General features: G+C 44.6%; 1 protein-coding gene across 11 annotated transcripts in view; it reads left to right on the top strand.

Annotated features, from left to right (window-relative positions):
* Window positions 1-292: 292 nt before the first annotated feature.
* STX7 (syntaxin 7) overlaps window positions 293-23831 on the top strand; it is a 65205-nt gene continuing 41666 nt past the window's right edge. For 10 of the 11 annotated variants that reach the window (XR_011497856.1, XR_011497862.1, XR_011497861.1 and 7 more), the window contains exons 1-2: window positions 305-443; window positions 7451-7601. Coding sequence is in view for 2 of the 11 variants with exons in the window: in XM_070496624.1 (XP_070352725.1) it covers window positions 7517-7601 (85 nt within the window). In the remaining 9 variants the exon portion in view is untranslated. Of the gene's footprint in view, window positions 444-7450; window positions 7602-23831 lie in introns of all 11 variants that reach the window. The other variant, XM_014828893.3, reaches the window with a different exon arrangement.

The raw sequence follows: 23831 nt of genomic DNA, 5'->3' as shown, positions 1-23831 counted from the left end.
AATACTCTCCTGCAGAGCCGAGGGTTAGCAAACAGGAGGCACGAGCTGATGCGGCGGGCCGAAGACTCGAGGCTAGGCAGGAGGGCACCCCTGGATACAGACGACGGCCCCCCTCCGTTCCCTCCTCTCGTTTTTCGCACGCAGGCCGAGGCGTTCACCATCTGCGTGCCACGCCTCAAACACCCCTCGGCAATTTTGCTGGTCCCCCCCAACCGCCATTCCTCAGCTTAGAGCCCGAAGGGGCGGGACAGGGCCGCTGTCATTCAGCTCCGCGGGCCAATGGGAGGGGAGCGAGCCCGCCTCCTTCCCAGGCCGTACCGCGGGCATGCGCAGTGGGCGTCCGGACGCCACCGCCCATCAGCTCAGAGCGGTGTTTGCGGGCGGTGGGGCCGAGGGTCCCGCGGCCGGAGGAGGAGGAGGTGGCGGCGGCCGAGGAGGTCGGGGTAAGAGGGGCCAGGGGCGGGGGACGCTGCGCCCAGGGGCGCGTGGCCCCGCGGCTGCCGCGCCTCCGTGTCGCTGCGCGTGGTCAGGTGGCCGCCGCCCTGCGCTGTGCGGCGGGCGCTGGGGAGGCGGCGGCGGCGGCGGCGGCGGCGGCGGCGGCGGGCGCTGCCCCGGCTCGGGAGCGCACCGCGCCCCACGGCCCACGGCCCGGGCCGGCGCGGTCAGCAGGGCCCGGCCTCCCGCCTGCCCCGCGGGCCGCGCGCTCCGGGTGGGGCCGGCGGCCGGGCCGCTCTGGCAGCTCCGGATCCAGCTGGCGCCGGGCGCGGGGCGCCAGCTGAGCTCTTCCTCTTTCCGAGTCCCGGCGGAGACGCGTCCTCCTCCCGGCGCGGCTCGGGGAACCGAAAATGCGGGCTGCGGGCGGGGGCGCGCGCCTGCGTCCCGGGGCGCCCTGGCGTCGTTTCCCCATCGGCCTGATGGCTGTGACAACGCGCCAACTTTCTTTGATCTCAGTCCGTCTCATTATGGGTTTACCTAAGGACCTTTAAAAATACATAAAATGTTTCCAGGCGCCCCCTCCCCCCTTGTTTTTTAGGTTGTTACTTTCTTTAAACTCAGACCAAAAGAGAAAAAAAGCATTGGGTCAGATGCTGTATTTTTTTCTATCGGGTTTCTTAGATTTGCTTGGCTCTTATATACATACATTCCTTTTTGTTTAATTCAGATCAAAGTATTCGGACTATACATATGTATAATGTAAAACTTGCGCGGAATCTGGACGAGGAATGAGGAAATGCTGCGCTGTTTGGTAATATTGTAGCTGGGCGTTTCTGGGGGGTGGCCCGAGCAATAACTGATAGCGGTGTTAAACTGTGTCTCGTGATGTGGACAAGCCTCTGCTTTGCAGGCCACTTTGAGAAGTTCGTCTGACTTGTGACTAAGAATTATAGTCTACTTTAAAAGTTTCTGTGAAAGTTAATACGATAGTGTATTAACTCATTAACATCTATGTAATTTTTCTTCAAGTGTGTTGCATCTGCTCCCAATAACAAGGTCCATCCTAATTTTGGTTATGATCCCAAACTTGAGCCACGTGCTGGTGTTTGAAAAATAAATTCTATAAAACACCTGCAGTAAGTCTGAGTAAAGTTTGCCCGTGATTCCATTTAATTTGAACGTTTACTATGTGAAAGGGTGAAAAATCCTTGGTATTGTGAACTAAACCCAAATAGTATAATAGGTTAATGGATGGAGGAGCTGAGCTAAAGAGTGCCGTTAGTGTAGTTCATAGAGAATGCTCATGTCTGTAGAGCGATGGCGCTGACATTCATGGAACATCTGTGGATTCCACAAGGTGACAAGGTTCTCTCTCTCATGTTTATTTTCCAGAGGTAGAGATAGATAATAAACTGTATCCTAACTGGGTCATTGTAAGTGGTGATTAGCACTATGATGCAGTAAGCTAGACAGAGCAACAGAGAGTGGCAGGGTTGGTGACCTCTCACTTCACATGGGAGTGGTCCCAGAGAGCTTCTCTAGCCTGTGATGAGAGCTTGCTGGGAAAAAGGAGCCTGTCTCGAAAATCATGGGAGGAGCATTCTCGGCATAGGAAATGGCACCCAGCAAAGTCCCAAGGCAGCAGTAGGCCTGGAACATCCAAGATCTGAAAGAAGGCACTGGAATTCAGTGTCTTAGAAATGGTCATATTTACCCTCACACTAGGTGTGTGTTCTTAGGAAATAGGTACATTTATTCATTCATTCTACAAATATTTGTTAAGCACCTGTTATATAGCCAGGTACTAAGAATAGAGAGTCCACAAAACAGAGGAAAAAAAACCCCTACCCCTCTGGGAACCTAACATTTTGGAGCACGGCGTGGAGGGAAGTCTAGTGCTTTATGGTGCTGCTCACCATTAAGACTGTTTCTATTGTTTTGTCCATGCTAGATTTATAGAGCATGAGGTTTATGCTTCATGGGACTCTTAAAGATTCTGCACATGTCCGGTAGTAACTGGAAGTGGTGTTTGACACTCAAGATTCCATGTTAAAATTTCCTTTGTTCTTTCATTTGTTCTCTTTAGAAACAGTCTTGAGAAGATGCTCGTTATGAGTATAGTTGGCCCTTCATATCCATGGTTCCACATTTGCAGGTTCAACCAACAGTGAATCTAAAGGCCTACGATGTTTACATCTGTAGTGAACATGTACAGACTTTTTTTTCTTGTCATTATTCCCTAAAGGTTACAGTATAACAACTATTTACATAGCATTTATATTGTACTAGGTATTATAGGTAATTTAGAGCTATTTTAAGGTATATGGGAGGATGTGTGTAGGTTATGTGTAAATACTGTGCTATTTTATATAAGGGACTTGAGCATCCCCAGATCTTGGTACCATTCTTCTGCAGACACCGACAGAGGACTGTCTTGCACTTTGATCCTCTCTGTCCTCCTTTGTCTTTATGGGGTTGATATATCCTAATAGGAACACAATTATTGAAATGTTTAGATGAGCACTGTTTAGTAGAACTTTCTGCTGTGGTGGTAATGGTCTATGCGTGAGCTGTCCAAGTCACTGGCCATACATGTGATATTTGAACACGTGATAGTGCAGTACAGATAATGAGTTACTGTTATTCTGAGCAGTAAAACTAGGAATTCTGAATTGGCTTTCAGAAGTATTCAGCAAGAGAACTTTAGTGCATATTAGCTCTGGGCCAGGTGCTGGACACCGATGTGGGAAGCAGACACCAGAATAACTTGGTTGATTAAGCCTGTACACAAAGATAAACTTTTAAGTCAATTTATAGTTAGCTATGTGTCTGTCTATCCGTGTATATATATTTTTTTACAGTAAAGTTCATCATTTGGCTCCTTTATTTCTCATATCTCATCATCAGAAGAGCCAGCCACTGTTGTCCTTACATACCACTGCTAGCAGAATAAGAGAGAAAAGGAGTAAACTTTTCAGCTGTGTTACCTTGATCCACGCAGGTACTTATCCCAAGCCTGTTTCCCCATCTTAAGAGTGGGCTTAGCAAAACTTCATATGGGGTCTGCAGAAAGGTGGTAAATTTGTTTTTTCTAATTGAGTGGGCTCACGTGTCCTTGATTTTGTTGCAGAGGGAGGCAACATGGTTTAGTGTTTTGAAAATATGGGCTCTAAGATATAGTTTCAAATTTTAGCTTTTTTCTTACATTTAGCAAATTACTTCTTCTCATTATGTCTGTGTCTTTATATGAAAAATCGGAATAATAGTTGTACCTACCTCATAGGCTTGTTGTAAGAATCAGCTGAGAAAAAGGTGTAAAAGTCCTAAAGCCAATGCTTAGGAAATAGTAAGTTAGCCATTGTTAATGTTGTTGAGTTTTTATGTATCTTTCTTTTCCATCGTTGGCAAATTTCTTTTCGTTCGTCAGTCGATGCTGAGCTGAGGTGAACACGGCTGTGCCCTTTCTCTAAGGAAATTCTCACCACGCCAACGGCAGCAGCTCTTAGGATGTGTGAAACCTAATTATGTCACCAACAGGAACTTTCCCAAATTTAGTTGCCTGAGTAAAGGGATGAGGAAAGTGGTAGTGTTTGTAGCTAATTGGTTGATTCTCTGAAGAGGGAAAAGGGGGGCCTGAAAAGGAAATGGTGAGAAGGCTTGGCCTAGGCTGGCGTGAGTTTTGAGAGTTAAGGGAAATGCCGAAATACCAAGCTCGAGGTGACAGGACTCAGTGATTGACTTGTATCTCCTGTCTTGGGGAGAGAGTAGGCCTTGGGGAATAACGTGGTTTTGTGGTTGCTCTATGCAAGCAAGTTGTCATTGTCTGTTGATGCTGCCCCTGCAGATACAAGAGCAGATGGTACCTTTCCTCTGCACAATGGAAAAGCTCTTCGTCCCTGGACATGGGTTATCTCATTTTGATCCTGGCAGCAGGCCTCCGTGCTAAGTGTCTTGCCCAAAGTGGAGATTTCCTGTTACCAGGTCCATTGGCAGCTGAGAAGGCAGTTGGCAGGTTCCTGTAGTTTTGAAGACACATAGACACTAAAGAGAGTTGAGTGTGACTTGGGTGTGAGACTCATTTGTGTATAGGTATATTTATGTATGTGGATGGAGGAGTCCTCCTAAGAGAGTACATAAATAAGAGAAAGGAACATTTCCTCATTCAATGTCTTTGCGTTGGCTGGGAGCCAGTTTTTCTAGAAATCTGGTTGATAGAGGGGAAGGAGGAAGAAAGATGCCATTGAGCCAGGAGAAGATTGACTCTATCCATGCAGTGGAATATAATTTGGCAATGAAAAGGAATGAAGTATTGATGCATACTCCTACATGGATGGACCTTGAAAACGTGCTAAGAGAAAGAAGTCAGCCACAAAAGAACACAGATTGTATGATTCCATTGATATGATGTGTACAGATCAGGCAAACCCAAAAAGACAGACAGTACATTAGTGGTTGCCTACAGCTGGGGAGGTTAGAGAGAAACAAGAAGTGACTGCTAATGCATATGGGCTTTATTTTGGGGATAATGAAATGTTCTAAAAGTGATGTGGCAATGGTGGCACAACTTTGTGAATATTTTAAAACACCATTGGGTTGTACACTTTAAATAAGTGAGTTGTATAGTATGTGAATTAGTAAAACTCTTGATGAAAAAAAAAAGGGGGGCCCGGCCGGGTGGCGTAGCGGTTAAGTTCACACGCTTCTCGACGGCCCAGGGTTCGCTGGTTCGGATCCCGGGTACGGACATGGCACTGCTTGGCAAAAAGCCATGCTGTGGTAGGTGTCCCACGTGTAAAGTAGAGGAAGATGGGCATGGATGTTAGCTCAGGGCCAGTCTTCCTCAGCAAAAAGAGGAGGTAGCAGTAGTTAGCTCAGGGCTAATCTTCAAAAAAAAAAAAAAATGCAGCGTTTAGAGATCCGATTGCTGATTTGCAGGATGTTTGAGATAGTGTTGGTCTCATTGGATCCCCAGGTCCAGTCTTGTTCTGTCTAGGCCCCAGCTCTTCAGGTGGCTGCAGGCCCAAGTCCAGGGTGACCTGAAAGGAAGTTTATTTCTGCCACCTTGCTGCCGCCGTTCAGCTGTCTGAGTTGAGGTCTGAGTTTACCCATTCATGAAATTAGTTTTGGGTCTGTCTCTAGGACTTGCTGAGGTCCAAAGGGCCCAGAATAAACTGGACCTGTAGATCAATGAAAGAATGGAGAGCATCTGAAAGCTCCCAGGAATTCCAGGTAGCCAGGCACATTCCACGATGCATCAGAATTTCAGGCATGGAGCCAGGTCTTTTCCACCTGTCTCAACAGTTCAGCTCTTGTACTTCCTGCCAGTACTGACCCTTAGAACAAAGACACGCATTTCCTTGTTGCCTCTTCTCCCCTACCAGAAATCTCCAGTGGTTTCTTATTGCGACACGTTCAAACTAAACGTGGCTACCAGGGCCTGGCCCCTTCTATGCCATTAGTTTTGCAGCAAGCAGGGGTACCTTTGGAACCAGAACCCTGGGACTGAATCCCACCTCCACCTGGTGGGTGGGTTGGGTTACTTTTCCAGTTACTTAATCTTGGTAAGCCACAGTTTGCTCATCATTAAAACAAGGTTTATTTGCTACTCCGTGCTTTAAAGGGGAAAATTAGACATTCCGTGTGAAGTGCTTTGCATTTCACAGATGTGTGATCAATGTCAGGTCATCCTTCTCTTTCCCTTACTATGTTGTCTCCTGCTTGTCCTAGCCGTGAGTCATCTGACCTGGGGCTGGCCAGGAACCCCCCTTCCTGTGCTAAAGGACACACTGCGTTTGCCCTGTCCTGGGCTTCATGTCTTCGCCTCTGTTGTTTTCTAGACCAGTCATACCCAGGTATCCAGATCTGACATTTCTGTTTCATGAATTCTTCGTAGATGAGGGTGATGTTGTTTCCCCTTTGTAACTCCTATCGCTTGCGCCCAGCGTGTGACCTATTACTGATTCGTATTGCTTTTGTTGTTTCACGTTATTAATTTCAGCCTTTGTCCTAAATGACAAACTTGATTTAAGCAGATCCTTTATGTCTGATGTTTTGTTTGTTTCCTTGCAACTCCCAAGTGCTCAGTTGAGTGCTGAGCATGTCACAGACTCTTAGAAGAGAGTTGGCTTACAAATTCCCTGCCCATACCTTTGCAACATTCACTGCACGCTCAGTGGGAAGAGGATGTCGGATTAGTTGAAATCTTTGCTGTGCATGGTCCTGGACGCAGGGACACCCCTTTTCATCCTTCTTTCTAAACCCTGAGTGGTGCGGTGTGGAGTGAAGAAGAAAAGGACTTCATCTTCCCTCCTTCCTGGAGCAGGACCAGTCTGCTTCCTATCTTATAAAGCACCAGCTTCTGGCAGACGGGAGTTGTTCTTGCTGTGTCAGGAAGGTGTGTGTGATGAACATTTTACAGGTCATTCCTTTTTTTCTCTTTCATAGGTTCTGCTCTCTCAAATTTGACCTTCTTCCCCATTAAAATTTGGGACTCATTAGTCATATGTTCCTGAGGTGCTCCTGTGTGTGTTAAATTAAATATAATGAAGTTTCTGGGGATAGCTTGGGGTCTGTATTCCATTTAATAAATATTTAGATACCTATTCTGTGCTAGAAATTACTTTAAGTGTTGGAGAAAGAGAGATAAATAGCATCTGGGCCTTGCCATGTATTTGCTCGCGGTTGAGTTAAGGAGAAAATATATAAACAATTAACATTATACCCAGAAAAGGGAATTAACACCTCATCCTTAGAGAGATCAAAGAAGTTCTGAAAGAGAATGTACAATTTGAGTCTTATTTTAATTGTTTAACAAGTTTAGCATAACTCTGTCCTTTAAAGTTCAGTTTTTTTGATAGACATGAGAGTTCTACTATTTGATGTGTTCCTTTGCTAGATTTCAACCCTGTTAGGTAAATCAGGTTTGTACTTATAACCTCCTAGGTTGATAATTTGGAAAATGTAAGCCAATAACTTTTAAAGTACAATTATGTGACTTTTCTTTTATATTATTTAGGTGACTGCTTAGAAAACTGCACAGCCCACCATCATCTGATGAAATTGGCGAACAAGCTCGTCCACCATGTCTTATACTCCGGGAATAGGTGGTGACCCCGCCCAGCTGGCCCAGCGAATCTCATCCAACATCCAGAAGATCACACAATGTTGTGAGTTGAGTTTTAAATTGACTTCACTGTTTGTTTTCAAGTTTGTTTTTTTGAGAAAGTTTAGCCCTGAGCTAACATCCGCCGCCAATCCTCCTCTTCTTGCTGAGGAAGAGTGGCCCTGAGCGAACATCTCTGCTCGTCTTCCTCCATTTTTTATATGTGGGATGCCTGCCACAGCATGGCTTGATAAGCGGTGTGTAGGTCTGCAGGATCCAAACTAGCAAGCCCTGAGCTGCCAAAGCAGAACACACGAACTCAACCACTATGCCACCAGGCTGGTCCCTGTTTTCAATTTTTAACTGAACTTGGTGGAGGCGCATAAAAGGACAACTCTAGTGATGGAAAGAGGGAGGACATTCCCACAAGACGAGATTTATAAAGGTTAGAACTCTTTAGAATGAATATAAGAAACATATTAGAAGAGATAACACTTACTGCAGTTTTCTGTATAGTAAGTAATGTGCATTATTTCATTAATGCGATAAAGACTTGAAAGGATAGATACTTTTAATTGCTTTAAAATGATCTGGTTCTAAATAAGACGAATGAGACTGTTGGCAAAATGTCATAGGTTTGGAACTGAGGAACACTACCAAGAGCTTATGGGACGTATGTTTATTAAAAGTAAAGTCTGACTGGATGTGGTTTAGGTTAATTTTGTAAAGGGTAAATACATGGTACAGTATTCTGGAGCAAGGGAGAACTAAGGAGGAGACATTTTAATCTAACGGGGGCAGATATAGAAGATAACTACCAGATTCCCCACAAATTATCCTTTGCTCCACCTGTCAAAGACAGAATACCATGGCCTGTAAAATGCTTATGCTTATTAGTTCTCAGGAAAAAATCTGTAGTAGATTTGAGCCTATAGATGTTTTTTTGTTCCTCAGTCACAGCTAATCACATAGTGGGATCATTCTGGTCATCTTGCTGTCGGTGTCTGGGCCCTCTGCCATTACCTGGGCTCTTTCAGAGCAAGATCATAGAGTTTGATTCGCCAGCCTGCTTTGCTAAGGCTACTCCTTCACTTGAATGTGTTTGCACACTGCTGAAATAAAGAATGTTTTCAGATGACCAAACTGTGTTTCCTTATCTAATCATTAACTTCCCCACAGTTACTACTCTACCTAGAAGATTTAACTGAGATGTCAGTGTGTTTTGAAGGCAAAGGGAGTAAAATCAGAGAACAGATAGTTGTAAAAAGGTGCCGCCATGAACAGCTTTGGAAAATAATGCTTATTCTGATCTGGGGTAGTTCTTGTTTTTTCCAGCTATGCTTAGAGGATCAAGGAAGTGACTGATGTGGAGGTTTCGTGTTGTCCACAGCAGGGGCTACTGGAATGGTGCGTTAAGGATGGTACATGAGGGTACAGCAAGGGTGTTCCAGTTTGTCCCTGGGCACCAGTGTTGGCTCTGCCTTGCTCTTCTAGCTTCAGATCTGTTCTGATGGTGGCCACAGCAGGGCCTCATTTTATGGCCCCCTTGCTGCTGGTTAGAATAGTGCTGGTCTGCCTCAGGCTGCCTGTGTGAAAATTAGAAGAATTTAGAATTTTAATTTACATGTGTAGAAAACCAGGACCTTTATACAAAAAAAAGGGGGTCAGCAGGCCTTCCTACAGGGAATAGGACAGGTATCCTGTGTTGGGAAAGCCAAATGGGGTCAGGAGTTCTGGGAAGAGGATGAGAAATGACTGTAATGCACTCAGGTTATGGAGCAGTAGGCTCTTGGTGGTACGAAAGGATGTGGATTGGAGATTGAGTGTGAGCTTGAAACGAAAGGAGGAAGGAGGTAGCTTAAGTCAGGTCATGCTCCCTGAGAAAGAGATCTGTTGGTCCAGCCAGATGAGAAGTGATAAATTGGGCAAGTGTTGCATATCTGCGGCATAGCCAATAGCTAAGTAAGCGAATACGTTGCAGTTCGGGGCAGTCTTGGAATGTGTAGGAGGGTGGCAGTGAGACCCCCAGCTGTGCCTTGGGACGAGTTGTTGGGAAGACTGGGACAGTCAGGAGAGGGTACAGCCATCACCTTCAGATGTTTGAAGCACTGTCTTATGTAAAACGAGACGTGTGTTCTGTGTGATCGTAAAGGCCTCCACAAATGAACAGGAGCTGCAGTCATCGGACGTCAACTTGAGACGGAATAACGGCTTTGGAAGCGTCCAAGCTGGTCAGGGATGGAGTTGGGTACCTCAGCAGGAGTGCGATCTTTGTTCCTAAGTGACCACTTGTGGTGGTCAGATGTTTGTCAGGTCTGTTAGTAAGAGTATTAAACACTGGAATAATGGCTTAGATAAAGTGACTTTAATTTTGATATTCTGTCTGTATTCATTCATCAGATAATTTGCTGAGCGTCTACTTGCTAGTCACAGTTCCAGACCCTGGGGATATGGCAGTAAACCAGATCCACAAGGCTACGTTCTCATGTAGTTTATAGTGTAAGGAGAAACAGATGGTAAAAAAAAAATAAGGGCCAGTCTGGTGGCGTACTGGTTAAGTTTGCATGCTTCGCTTCAGTGGCCTGGGGTTTGCAGGTTCGGATCCCAGGCGTGACCCTAGCACTGTTTATCAAGCTGTGCTGTGGCGGCGTCCCATATACAAAATAGAGGAAGGTGGGCACAGATGTTAGCTCAGTGACAATCTTCCTCAAGGAAAAAGAAGAGGATTGGCAACAGACATTAGCTCAGGGCCAATCCTTCTCACCAAAAAAAAAAAAAAAAGGAAAAAATTAATCAACAACGTAATTTCCTATGAAGAAAATAAAATGAGAGTGATGTGAGCACAAGTGACTTGGGGAGAAGCTGCCTTCGCTTTGATGGTCCCTGTGCAAGGATGAGAAGGGGCTGGTAGTGAGAAAATACTGGGAAAGAGCATTTAGGTGGAGGCTGCAGCTGCTGTTAAAACAGAGCACTTGAGGCAAGAGTGGCAGGAGATGAAATGAGAGAGGAGGCCGAGTAGGTTATCTAGAGCCTTGGAAGCCGTCTAGGGTGTTGAGATTTCATTCTAAGAGACAGGGAAGACACAACCAGATCTGCACTTGGAAAAGATTACTTTGGCCGCTGCTTAGAAGATAGACTTTGGGGCAATAGAAGGGGACACATTGGCCATCAAGGGAGTCTGATGAGGGAGATGCTGGCTTGCACCAGGGTGGTAGCATTGGAGACAAAGAGAAGCACTGGCTATACTGGGGATGCAGAGCCAGCAGGACTTGCTGGTGAATGTGAGTGGGATGAGAGCCAAGAGGGGAGGCCAGGATGAATCTGTGGTTTTCACATTGAGCTACCAAGTGGGTGGTAGTAAGGATGAACTGAGGTGGGAAGGACCATAGTTCAGAAGAAGTGGGGAGGGTTTTTTTGGCCAAGTAAATTTTGAAATGTCTTTTAAACATCTAAGTAGAGATGTCAGACATCTAATTTAGATATGTGAATTTGGAGTTCACAGTGTCATCAGAGTATAAATGGTATTAATACCATAAGTCTAAAATAGTCACAAAGGAGTGAGTGAAGAGAAGAGGGCTGGAGCGTTAAAAAATGAAGTCAAGAAGGGAAGGAGAAACAGCATAAAAAGTCAGAGAAGGAGTGCCCAGTGGGGTAAGAAGAAAATCAGAATGTGGTAGATTTCCAGCAATCAAAACAAGAGTGTTTCAAGAATGAGTGAGGCATCCTCTGTGTCTAATGCTGCCGCGAGGGACTAAGATGAAAGCACAGAATTGGATCTGGCAATCTGGTGACTTTGAAAAGAGTGGTTTCATATCCACGTTCCAAGTGTAGATGGAGGAAGAAAGGGAGGAGGACCTAGCCCTTCCATTTAAAGTGACTGCCTGGAATCCCAGTCATCTCTGCTTATGTTACTGACCAGAATTTAGACACAGTCACATGGCCACACCCAGCTGCTAGGGAGGCTGACAGCATCCTTGAGCTGCCCTGCAATGTGCTCACTAAAATTGGGGAATGCTCCATTTGTGAGAGAAGGGAGGTGTCAATATTTAGTAGGCAACTAGCAGATTCTACAAGAAGTAGAGAGGGTCAAAGAAGGGCTTGCATTTTTCCACTACCAAAGGGAGATTCTAGTGAGAGTATAGTTGCAAAAAATGTGTTTGGAGGCCAGAGGGGAAGGGGAATGGATCGCTAGTGAGTGGTTCGTCCTTCATCCACTGTACAGAGTCGAGGCGAGTGTGGTGCGGACAGTAGGTGTGGTGGGTGAAGATGGGAGAGTTCCTGAGTGGGTCTACTTTTAAACAAAATAGGAGGCAAGGGCGTCGGATAGAGAAGGGGAGGCTGTCGGAAACATAATAGACAGGAGAGAAAATGGACTACCTGTGGTTCTGACAGTCGAGGGAATGGAACATACGGGGAAAGTGGAGAAGAGTTGTGTGGCAGGTTAACTACTCATCTGAGATTCTGGGTCGTGAATGTAGAATGTCATCACTATGTGTTTTTTCTGATTCTCAGATTCGATATCTAAATGATTTAGACAGAGTAACTTATTGTTATAAGTCTAACCTACCACCAGTGTGTGTTACTGATGAGGGCTGCGTGGAAATCACGTGGATGTGAAAGACAGAAGTGTGAAATTTCAGTTCACTTTTTTCCCATCCGGTAATGCTAATAATACTGGATATGAGTGAATAAGCTGGTACTTTGCACCACATTTAGGTGCTTCTCTTCACACGGTATTTACATCTTTTGAATTTTTGTCAGTACAAATTATTTAGTTTTAAAGAAATCTAAAGAGAACATGGCTGTGAGTAAGGTATCACCCTCGTGGTTAGAAGATGAGCATCTGTTCAGCTAAGCTCCGGTCTTCCTGAGCACTGCAGTGGGCAGCGTTCATTTCCATATTAGTTTTGATTAAGGTCAGTGAAAATTTGTAAATATTGAGTTGTATGGTTTAGTTTATACAAAAAAAGAAAATAGCAACCAACAAGATTTTTGGTTCTTTTTTTTTTTAAGATTTTAATTTTCCTTTTTTTCCCCAAAGCCCCCTGGTACACAGTTAGGTACTTTTAGTTGTGCGCCCTTCCAGTCGTGGCATGTGGGACGTCACCTCAGCATAGTTTGATGAGCGGTGCGATTTCTGCGCTCAGGATTCGAACCGGTGAAACCCTGGGCCGCCGAAGCAGAGCACGTAAACTTAACCACTCCGCCATGGGGCTGGCCCTAAAATAGTATTATATTCTGACAATTCCATTTTGCAAAGAATAGGATAGATGAAACAAAATGTTTTTAAACTTGTGTGTTTTTTTCCATTAAACTTTTTGTTAAAAATAGTCTATAGTCTTACCGATTTGCTTTACTAGTGAAGTACTTAAACCATATTGCAATCATGTAATTTATATTAAACATAAAATATTTGTGTCGTAAATACTTAGACATAGAATTATATGAAAATAATGTAACTTTTTAAGAATGAGTAATAAACAGGTATAACAAACTAAGACTTTATTAGGAATTTATCTGTGGAGCATTTGAAATGATTGAGAACGTATTTTTATCCCATGGGAGAGAGTGTTCTGTTGACTCTGTCACAGTCAGCAGGGTATTTGTGTCTCCACAGCCCCATCCTTTGCCCGTGGTGTAGACAGTGTTCTCTGTCACTGTCCCTAACATGGCATCAAGTCTTTCTCAACCCAGTGCTCCAGGCCGTCCTTCCCAGTAGACTGGAATTAGCATGCAAATAAAACTGTTTGTTATCCCAGCCCCAGAAGGTCCTAATGCTTCAAAGAAATGCTCCGATTTAGTTCTCAAGCTTTGGATCGAGATGCTCAAAAGTAACATTTTTATCAGCAGTATCTGGAAATGAGATATCCACCCATTGACCCTTTATCATCTGTCTGTATTTTCCTTGAGACAAACTCCTGCCTGTGATGTATGGTTCAAGGATGGGCAAGCCTCTGTGGGTTCAAAAAGCTGAGCCTTTTTTTTATATACGGTAAACCAGAGCAGGATATTTCACAGGGGCCATTCGTCCTTGCACAAACACACCATATAGACAAGTGTATTCAGGACACACAGAGAACTCATGTCCTTGAAAGAAGCAGAATAAATACATTGAAATCCATCACATAATTAAAGATTAGGGTTTTTTTAAACTTAAAAAAAATAGGAGTATAGTGTATAATTGAGTAGTACACCAATTTTGCATGTATTGCTCAATGAGTTATCTATCACAGCACGACATGTGTCAAGAAGTAGAACATCACAGCCCCGCGAAGCCCTCCCCATGCTTCCAGCCCCTCCGTGCTCTCCAGAGATAACCCGTGGCCTGGTTAATTGTTCTAGTTGTTTTAACTGTCATAGGATCAGGTAACATGTTTTCTGTTGGACTTCTTTCTGCCATTATGTTTGTGCAGTTCATCCATGTTGTTGCATGCAGTTTAGGTCATTGTTTTCATTGCTGTATGTTATTCCATATGCACACCTACTAGTCTGTTTATTCTCCCTACTGTTGGTGCACATTTGGAGTGTTTCTGGATTTTTGCTTTGTTTTTGTTTTTTTACTATTATGAACAACACTTCTCTAAACATTCTTGTACGTTCTTTTGTTGCATGTGTGCACCTAAGAATTGGGTTTCTGGGTCACAGGATATGTATATGCCCAGCTGTGGAGTAGGTACAGCTAAACAGTTGCCTCAAGTACTTGTACCAGGTTGTCCTCCCACCAGCCAGTGTATCAGAGTTTATGGCTCCAAATCCTTGCCAACGTTTGGCATTTACAGTCTTTTAAATTTTACCCATTTTAGCCAGTGTTGTATCTCATTGTGATTTATATTGCAATTCCCTTTTTAGAATCAGACTTTTCAGAACGTCGCTGAGTTAGGAAAATCAGTGAGGCAATAGGAAAAGTTTTCTAATTAGGCAAACCATATATGTGTGCATGTGCATTTCCCAAAATCAGATCTGAATGGCAGTGTGACCTTGAGTAAGCTGTTTCACTTTCCAGGATATGATTTTCTTATATATATTTTCTGTGGGCTGGATTATGGCCTCTTCCAACTTTAACAGGCTATATAATTCTAACCAAAATTTTAAAGAATCCTGCAAGCTGTTCTAACATATGCAGGATTATTTTCTTTGTTATTAAGAGACCAATTGCCATATCTGGACCTGCAATGTGTACTTTAAAATCTCATAATGGAAACAGTCATTCACAAGACCAGCTAAAGTTCCACTGAGAGTTTTACATATTATTTCTAAGTATTAGGAGATGGGAGAGGTGCAGTCACAAGAGATTCTGGTGTGAATCATGTCAGAATTAACTAAGTTATGAGTTGGAGAAAATTGATGAGTAGAAATGACAGCTGACCGTGAAACGTAGTCCTTGAGATAAAATTTTCCCATATGTACATATTACAGTAAGTCTTACCACCAGTGCTAATGAGAGTTCTGGCATTTGAATTTATTTTAAAGGATAATCTGAAAGAGGAAGATAGAGGCTAAAGGTTAGCCTTTGGAAAATGAACAAAATAAATCCATTGGTAACATAAGCTATAAATAAATATGAATTTATGAGTGCAGAAGGTATCTGCTAAAATATGCATAATTTATCACGTGGGCTTGTGTGTCTGTGTTTCCCAGAAGATTTGGGAAGGCGGGACTTTCTAGGGAGGCATAAAATGTGTGAACAGCCCATGTTATAAAGGTTAAGAGAAGGTGACTGAAAAATGTTTATGTTGAATCTTCATTGTTTCGGGTTTTTCTTTTTTTTTTTATCATTTATCTCCGGTAGATTAAAGCTGTTAGTTCAACACAGGCTTGTTTAGAATTGGAAAGAATGTTACTGGTTTCTCTGTGTTGTAATTAGCTTCTCATTCCATGTGTGTACTTTCCTTGTTCCTTAAGAAGGATCAGTGCTCTTGTCCCCATGAGGTTCTTAGGACTTTGAGATGAAATAAAGTCTGTATAAACAGGTGGGCCCCTTTGTGACTTTTGAGAATGAATACCGTTCTTAATGAGAGTCTGGTGGAGGGACGCTTGTTTTTGCGTTTGAATGCATGACTGCACAAAAGGGAAGCGCATGTCACCCACTTCTCTTTTTTGGTGCCAGGGCACGTTTTGCTTGCAAACAGCTGCAGTGCCAGAAGTTAATGAGTTTCCTGGAACTGTGTCTTAGCTCAGGAATTGAGGATGTTTCCTTTTGTTCTGAGGTGGTCCATGGGTGGGCATTGGTGGATGTGAAGGCAGTGTGTAGAGTAAAAGGAGTTGAGAGTGTGATTTCCCTCTCTCTCCTAAAATGCTGTTTGGGATATCTACTTCTAACCTCACACATCTGAGAATATTTGCTTGGATTTTTTCCCCTTGAGGAGAAAAACTTCAGGTGCTTCAGTTTCATGGTTGTGATTTTCTTCCTGCCTAAGGTGTTGACATAGGACAGAGACAGTGTGGAAGGTGGTGTCTTGTCTGGGGGAGCTCTAACAGAGCGACAGCTTTCCCGTCTCGTTGGTGACTTTCCCTGCGTGACCGAACGTGAGTGCTGTTTATGACCGAGTGTGAGTGAACTCTGTCTGTTTTCTGAACTGAAACCAGAGGATATGGTTCCAGGGTGCTCCAGGGAGCTGTAGCACCCGCTGCTCCTGGCTGTGCACCATCTGCATGCCTCTGCCCTGAACGTGACCTTTCTTACCGTACCCCCAACCCCAAACCCCAGGACTATGAGTCTTCACCCCCCAAGGTCAGTCTCAGTCCAAGTCCTATTGGTTCCACCTGCCACCTTTGTCCATTTCTCTCCATCTCTGCTGTCACCACCCAGGTCCAAGCTGCTGCTATGGTGTCTTTGCGTGACTGCAGCCTCCAGATTGTCCTCTCTGCCTCTTTCCTGCCTGTCCACAGTCTGTTCTCCACGTGCCGTCCTGGGTGGACTTTTCACACTGTGAGTCATATCATGTCATCATCCCACGGCTGAAAACTCTACAGTGGTTTCCTGTGGCACTTACAGTCCAGTACAGACCCCTGCCGTGCCCCACAGCATCCTCCGGGGTCCCATCCCTGCCCCCAGTGCCGTCTCCTGCCCCCTCCCCCTTGCAGCTGCAGCATTCCAGCTGCGTTGCGCTTCCTTCTGCTGCTCTAACAGTCGAGCTCATTCTTACCTGAGGGTCTTTGCACTTGCTAGTCTTCTGCTTCAAACAGCTTCCCAGATCCTCATGTGATTGGTTTCTTGGTCTCATCCCAAAGCTTACTTCCTTAGAGAGGTCTTCCCTGACCGGCCATTTTGCTTCCTCCATTCATTCTTTTTCTCATTAACTTGTTTTGTTTTTATAATGCCTCTTATCAGTAAATTAAACTGCTAAAATTATTTACTTCTTTTCTGCATTCCCTACTAAAATGTCAGTTCCCTGGGAGAAAGGGCTTAGTGTCTTGTTCACGGCTCTGTCTGTACTGGTGAGTCGGCCCTTAGTAAAAGTGGAATGAGTGAGCCCACATGGGTTACTCAGTGTTTCTCTGTTTTCGAAAAGTAGAGGTGAGTGTGCCTAGAAATGTAGTAGCCATTAGATAGATGTTCATTTCTTTCCTCTCCTTTGACCTTATGGCAGCCATCTCCTCACTCATTTGGTAATTCAGATGCTGGCTTGTGGATTCTTTTGTGTTTCATCTTTTGTCCTTATATTTTTTCCTAAGTGCAAACGTTCTTTTCCTTAACCACTCTATCATCTCTTCTCTAGCTGGGGATCAGTCTTTATGCATAACTGTGTTCTTCGAGGGCTTTCCATCCAGAGGCTGTACTGTTGGTTGACAAAGGTTAGAGCAGAAAATTTCAGAAAAGAGAATGTTGTGATTCCAAGATGTGACACTGGAAGGAAGGAAGACAGTTTAATAAAATGGGAAGCCCTCAGATACCCTGACTGCAATGTAAAATTATGTCAATGAAGAAGAAACAAGTATGTAAAGGAGTCTTAAAGGAAAGGCCCATTGCATGCCTGTGAGCTCAGTCTTTAAAGAGAAACAGTTACTAAGAGTGAAGGATGGAGTGAGAAGAGTAAAGAAATCAAATGATGATACATTGATGCATTCAGCATTTTGAAAGTTCTGGGGACGCTTCACCTAGCAGGCAGCTAGGATTGCGGCTTCCTCTGGAAGAGGGTCTTTCATTCTGTGTGGCGTTGAGGAGTACAACAGGAGACCAGCAGAAGGAAGTTAGAACGGTCGTGGGTGGTCCTTCCAGCATGGCTGTCTGAGGATGCTGTGGACTGGCCTAGGTTACTCACTCATAGAGGTGTTTGAGCTTAGACTGAACATACTTGACAGGTATGTTAATTTATTCATTACAACTTTTTTTCGCTTTCCCCTCACGTAAGCTCTGTGAAGGTCCTTGTTGTGGACTGAATTATGCCCTCCCTCACCCCCCCCCCCCTACAGAATTCATGTTGAAGCCCTAACACTCCATCTGACTGTATTTGGGGATAGGGCCTTTAAAGAGGTAATTAAGGTTACAAGAGGTCATCAGGGTAGGGCCCTAATCCAGTAGGACTGTTGTCTATATAAGAAGAGTAAGATACACCAGGAATGCACAGGCACAGGGAAAAAGCCACATGGGGACACAGCAAGAAGGAGGCCAAGCCCAGGAGAGAAGCCTCAGGAAAAGCCCACCCTGTTGGCCCCTTGACCTTAGACTTGCAGCCTCCGTCCGGAGCTGTGAGAAGATCCAATTCTGTTGGTTCAGCCACCCAGTCTGTGGGGTTCCGCTGCGGCAGCCCCAACAAACTGACACAGCCTTGCGCCCCCTGGCCTGCTGCCCTGGGATTTAAAGTTATGGGAAACCCAGATGATGCTGAAGTTTGCTTTTAAACCCCGAGATTCTACACTTTGTTGTAAGTTAGTGTATTTCAAAAAGGAATGTGCATTGCTGTGCTTGGGAAGATGTTATTGATCACAGGATGTAGAATGAGAGAATACTAACTTTTGGGACTTTAATGAAAAACTCAGCATTCCAGAGGATGTTTCCATTTGCTAAATAGCACATTAATAAGAAGAATAGTTAAATATAGAAATACCTGTATTAAACATGCGTTCAGTATAACATTTACTTCTTTTTAAAGCCATTACTGATAATGATTATAAAGGTAAGCCAAGACTAATAATGTGAAATCAGTTGAATTTTCAGTGCTTTTATACCAACATGGCTTGCCTGTTACAGTGTTTCTACTCATTGGCAACATAAGGAAAACAGCTTTAAAGTCAGTTTACATACTCTTTTGTTTAGTAATAAATCTGAATGGCTACAGAAGTATTTACACATAATTATATTCTTCCATTTTTTTATGAAAATGAGATCATACTCTACATATTGTTTTGCTGCTTGCTTTTTCTCTCTTCTGTATTGGCTGCATAATTTTCTGTTATATGAATGTGCCATACATCATTTAACTAACCTCGGTTAGTGGACATTTTTTCCAAAGATTCCAGGTTTAAAAGTCGGAGAACTTACCATTTATGCTGCCTCCACAGATGAATCCTTCTGAGTTCTATATCGATAGAGTGTGATGCTGAGTATATGAGAAAATTCTCATATCTATGTTTCCACACCCTATTTGGAAATTATTATAATTACTAGATTTTTTCACTGTAAATATATTTAATATGTTTAGTAACTGTATTACAGAGTGACTTCTCTTTCATTAAAATAGAGTTCATGGTTCACTGTGTCACAGCTGCTCAGCCACCCGATGATGCTGCCTGTCTGCACATTTCAGTTGCCCGGTGCTGATGTCCAAGCTGGACAGCAGGAGTTAGGTTGGGCTGGTTTAGTTTTTGTTTCCTGTAATGGTCTAGACAATTGTTGTCTTCATTCTTTGACTCTTTTTTTGTTGTTTTTCACTAGTTACTGAGCAATACATTTGATTAATATTTTTGGTAATATTTTGATTGCCTTTTATACTTATTCCAGATGAGTTTTTTCCTTAAAGCAGGTATTAAGTGATTTGCTTATTAATTTATTTGAAAGAACCTGAAGGTTGTCCAAAGTAGTGTTCTGTGAGTCTTGGTACATTTATTTTTTCCAGTCTTCCTTGTTGTTAGAGTATCAATATCACGGTCATTATTAGAAGAAACCATTGATCGTTACAGTAGCATATTATCAATATTGAATATGGCCTCCTACTTCTCTGGATAATTTGGTCTTCATCCCATTTAAAGGCCAAGAGAATGCCCACAGACATCAGCAAGACCTCCTGCAGGCCTGTGGACTGCCATTTTCCTGGTGGGGAGTGTGTAAGCCTTTAACTAAAAATCCAGCCGCGGCCGCTTGTTTGTGACTACGCAGAGCGCTGCCTTGCTGCTGGGGCTCAGGAGGAGCTGGTTGGGGTGCCCCGCACAGCCAGTGATTTCACCTGTGTAGTATTGCCCGTCCACCCTGCCTTATTCAAACATCTCTTTCTGGAAGGTTTGTAAGTTAGTATCTTTTAGCTCTCTTTTATTAACTGTTTCCTCTGTGCCTTGTATTGGGATTTTGTATCTGTATTTTTGGCCTTCCAGCCTGCCCTGTCAGGTGAGGAAATTTCGGTTTGAGTGTTAAGCCACTTGCTCTGTTGGCGCAGCTGTTGCGTGGGGAGGCTGGTACCTGAACCTGGGACGATCTGAGTCACAGACCACTGTGCTTTTGGGTCTTGTGTCATGTTGTCCCAGGGCATTTCTTGTGCTTCTATGTGCAGTCGTTCATTCCATGAGGATTTATTAAGCACGTATGGTGTGCTAGGCCCTGTCTGGCTGCTGGAGATATGTCAGTGAATAAAGTAAACAAGATACCTTCCTTTATGGAGTTAACCTTTAGTGAGAGAACACAGACATAAAATAAGTAAATTATATAGTGTACTGGAAGGAGATGTTAAGCGTTATGAAAAGCAGCAATGACAAAAAACATACACTGTGGGTCTGGTATCCTTGGAGGGGATTACATTTGTAAATGGGATACCGGGGGAGCCAGGCTAGGCCTTACAGAAGAGAGGATAGTTGAACAGATATCTAAAGGAAGTGAGTGCATCCTTCAGTGTCTGGGGAAAGAATGTTCTAGATGGGGAAATGGCATGTACAAGGCCCCTGAGGTGGGAGCATGCCTGTGGTATTAGAGGAGTGGTGAGGAGGCCAGTGAGCACAGAGGGAGGAGAGAGGAGGAGCTGGGCTTGGGTTGGGTGGGGCCTTGTAAGCCATTGTAGGGACTCAGGCTTTTACTGTGAGTCGAACAAGGGTTTTGAGCATTTAAATAAATGGAGTGTGGAAGCAGAGATATGAGAACTGTATCATATAGTTAGCATCACACTCTATCTGTCCCGCACTCAGAAGGATTCATTTGTGGAGGCAGCTAAATGGTAAGTTCCCCAGCTTTACAACATACAATCTGAGGATAAAATGCCCACTAACAGAGGTTTGGTTAAATGATGTATGGCACGTTCATTAATAGAGGAGGCACGGTGTTGGGCGCAGCCAGAGTTTGGGATCTGTCAAGTGGTTAAGATGAATGGAGAGAGGGGCTTGAGGATACCTGCAGGAGAGTGAACACGATGACTGACGGTGGAGTTCATGCTGGGTCAGGAGGCAAGTGAAGACATGGGGGGAAGTGGCAAAGCCATGGGACCAAAGGTGGTAGGTCCTGGTGGGCCAGAGGCTTGTGGAGTCAGGGTACCAGTGGGAGGGAGCTGAACATACAGGAGGTGGTCATTTGTAAGTGGCGTGTATGAAACTGAGATGTTGGAGGAGTTACAGCTATAGGTAATGAGAAGGCATTTGGTATGATCTTGAAGTGTGTGACTAAGGTAGGATGGAGGAGAAGATCAGTGGAGAGGTCTGCAAAGACCTGAGGCCAGGATGGTGGAAGGACCATCGATGTGTCTTGAAATCACCAAGAATTGATACAGGAGCCAGGAGCTAAAACCATCAGAAAGAGGGGGTGTGGCCTAAGCGACCCCAAGCGACTTCAGCTGCAATGGATCATGATGGTGGGTCTCCTGCTTCCGTGTGTCTGATCTGTCTCGTGCTCCTTGTCGCTCAGTCTTCATTTCTGAATTTGTCATTCTCCTTCTTTCCTGAGTTCCTCTCACTTTTTCTTCGCCAGTGCCTATAATCTGACCATCTCATCTATGAGTTCTTTCATGATCTTCCTTTAAAACTGCAATTGCCTCATTGAGTTTTTTAAAAAAAATTTGTGGCGCTATTTTGGGTTATAATTTCCACCTGATCCACTTTGTGGCAGCGTTTTTTCCTGCTGTATTTTCTTTGTAGGGAGTTTTGCTGTTCTTTTTGACAGCTTTTTTATGGTCTTTTGTGTAGTTGCTGTCTCTTTTCTTTTGCTGTTCAGTGGAATGAGTTTGACTTTCCTGGCAGGATTGCTGTGAAGGGAGAGAGCTCCTGTCTCTCTGTCCTGCCCTGAGGCGCTGTTTTTTTCCCCCCCCGCTACCTCTCAGAGCCTAGCCTGGTGTAGAAGGGCTTCCCCTCCATTCTGATGTCCCCCACTTGCTCCATTGGCCCCTGGATGCACCTCTTTCTGAGGCGTCCGCCTCCTCTTGGAGAGAGGAGTTCTTTCAGAGATCAGCAGCCTCTGGGTCCCTGGGTGTGGTCCCAGCCTCCCCTTCCCGCGTCACCCAGCAGAGTGCCTGCACCTCTGAGCTATGCTCCCGGTGCTCTCAGCCCGGCCCCACTCAGGGAGCCAACATCTTCTTGTGCAAGTGGGTGTTTGCTGCTGACGTCTTGGAGTGGGCCTCCTGTTCCCCTCTGCAGTGCCCCTTATCCCCCACCCCAGCCATATGGCTTCCCACTCAGGATCTGCTCTGTTGCTTTTGGCCACATGTACATATTTTTTAGGTTTTTTGGTCTTAATTTCTCTGAAAATAGGACTTCTGTGGGTTTTCTTTTTTCCTCCCTCTTTGTTCTATATGGCTTGAGGCAGGAGGAAAAGGGAAGATTCAGAAACAAACTTCTAGTGTGTTCCTGTAGGCAGCAGCAATCCGTTTTCAGTGTTTTAGCAGCATCTGGGTCGCAGTGTCTTGGCAGAGAGGACCGATCAGGAACTGGGGCTGAGGAAACCGTGTGAGAATCCCTGCCGTGTAGACTGGAGGTGAGCCTCATGCCATGGCCTGTACTCAGCTGCCTCTGGAGCAGGAGAATTACTGGGCCAGCTGGTAGGTGAGAGGAGAGAAGCTCGTCGAGGAGCTGGGCCAGGAGGGCTCAGGAAGGTGAGGACTGGAAGGAGGAAGCTTCCCCGTGGGCAAGTCCTCGCCTGTGTTTGCTGTTGGCTTCACCTTCTCAAGGGGCCGCGTCTTCCTCTGGGCCTTGTTTCCTCTGATTCTGGCCTCTCTCAGAGCAGGTAAACAGCAGGTCCTGTGATAAATGTTAGGACTGAACAGCTTTGCTAAGAGAGAGCTAGCGATGTTTGCCCGTCTTAGAAATCCGAAGTATTGTTATATGCAGTTTTCAAATGATTTGTTTCTGTACTTGATTTTTAAGAACCGTGCTTTCACATTTACCCGTTTGTTAATCTACAGTAGCTTTAAAATGCCCTCAGCTTCCACTTGGTTAACCTGTATGCCTGTCTACGGTTGAGGTATCTGGGGAGAAAACCAGTGAGAGATTTTGAAATTCCGTGTGTTCCACGCTTGGGGCTGCTTCGTGGAGGCAGGACGGGCCTGCGGGTGTCGAGCGCTGGGAAGGAGAGGCGCCCGCCGTGGGCGTGGCCCCTGGGGCGCAGGCTCCCGCCGGCTTCTCGGGACTCCTCCTGTGGAAAGGAGGTCCTTCTTCTTCACCCAGCCCGGCTCCTCTCCACAGCTCACAGCAGCTTTTACCCACAAGGGAGATAAGCTCCTCGTTCGGGTCACAAGACAGAGCATGAGATAGGCAGCGTATTGGAAAAAAGCCCACAGTTATTTTAGTCGCTTTCTTTCCAATTCTCTTGGGAGTTTTTCCACTTGTGATGTGCTTTTCAGAACTCTAGTAGACTTTTATTTTTTCTTGATATATGAAATAGACTAATTCACTTGATTTTTTTTCTTAGAACCTTTTTGTGTTGTTACTTATTTTCAACTAGCTGATACAGATATTTTCTCATGACCCATTATCCTACACACCTTGTACTCTGTAATGGACCTAAGCTAAGGATTCTAACTCTAATTACAATCAACTTACCAGTGACAGCATCTCATGTTCTATAGAGATCTCTGCCATTTCCAGAATGTTCTCATAAATGTCACCTCCTGTCATCTTCCAAACCTCCCTTTAAAACAGACAGAGGGTTCAGTAGATGAGGAGAGAGTAA

Source organism: Equus asinus, chromosome 24 (genome assembly GCF_041296235.1).
Source record: "Equus asinus isolate D_3611 breed Donkey chromosome 24, EquAss-T2T_v2, whole genome shotgun sequence".
NCBI classification, from domain to species: Eukaryota; Metazoa; Chordata; class Mammalia; order Perissodactyla; family Equidae; genus Equus; species Equus asinus.
This window is presented reverse-complemented; position numbering and strand designations above follow the sequence as displayed.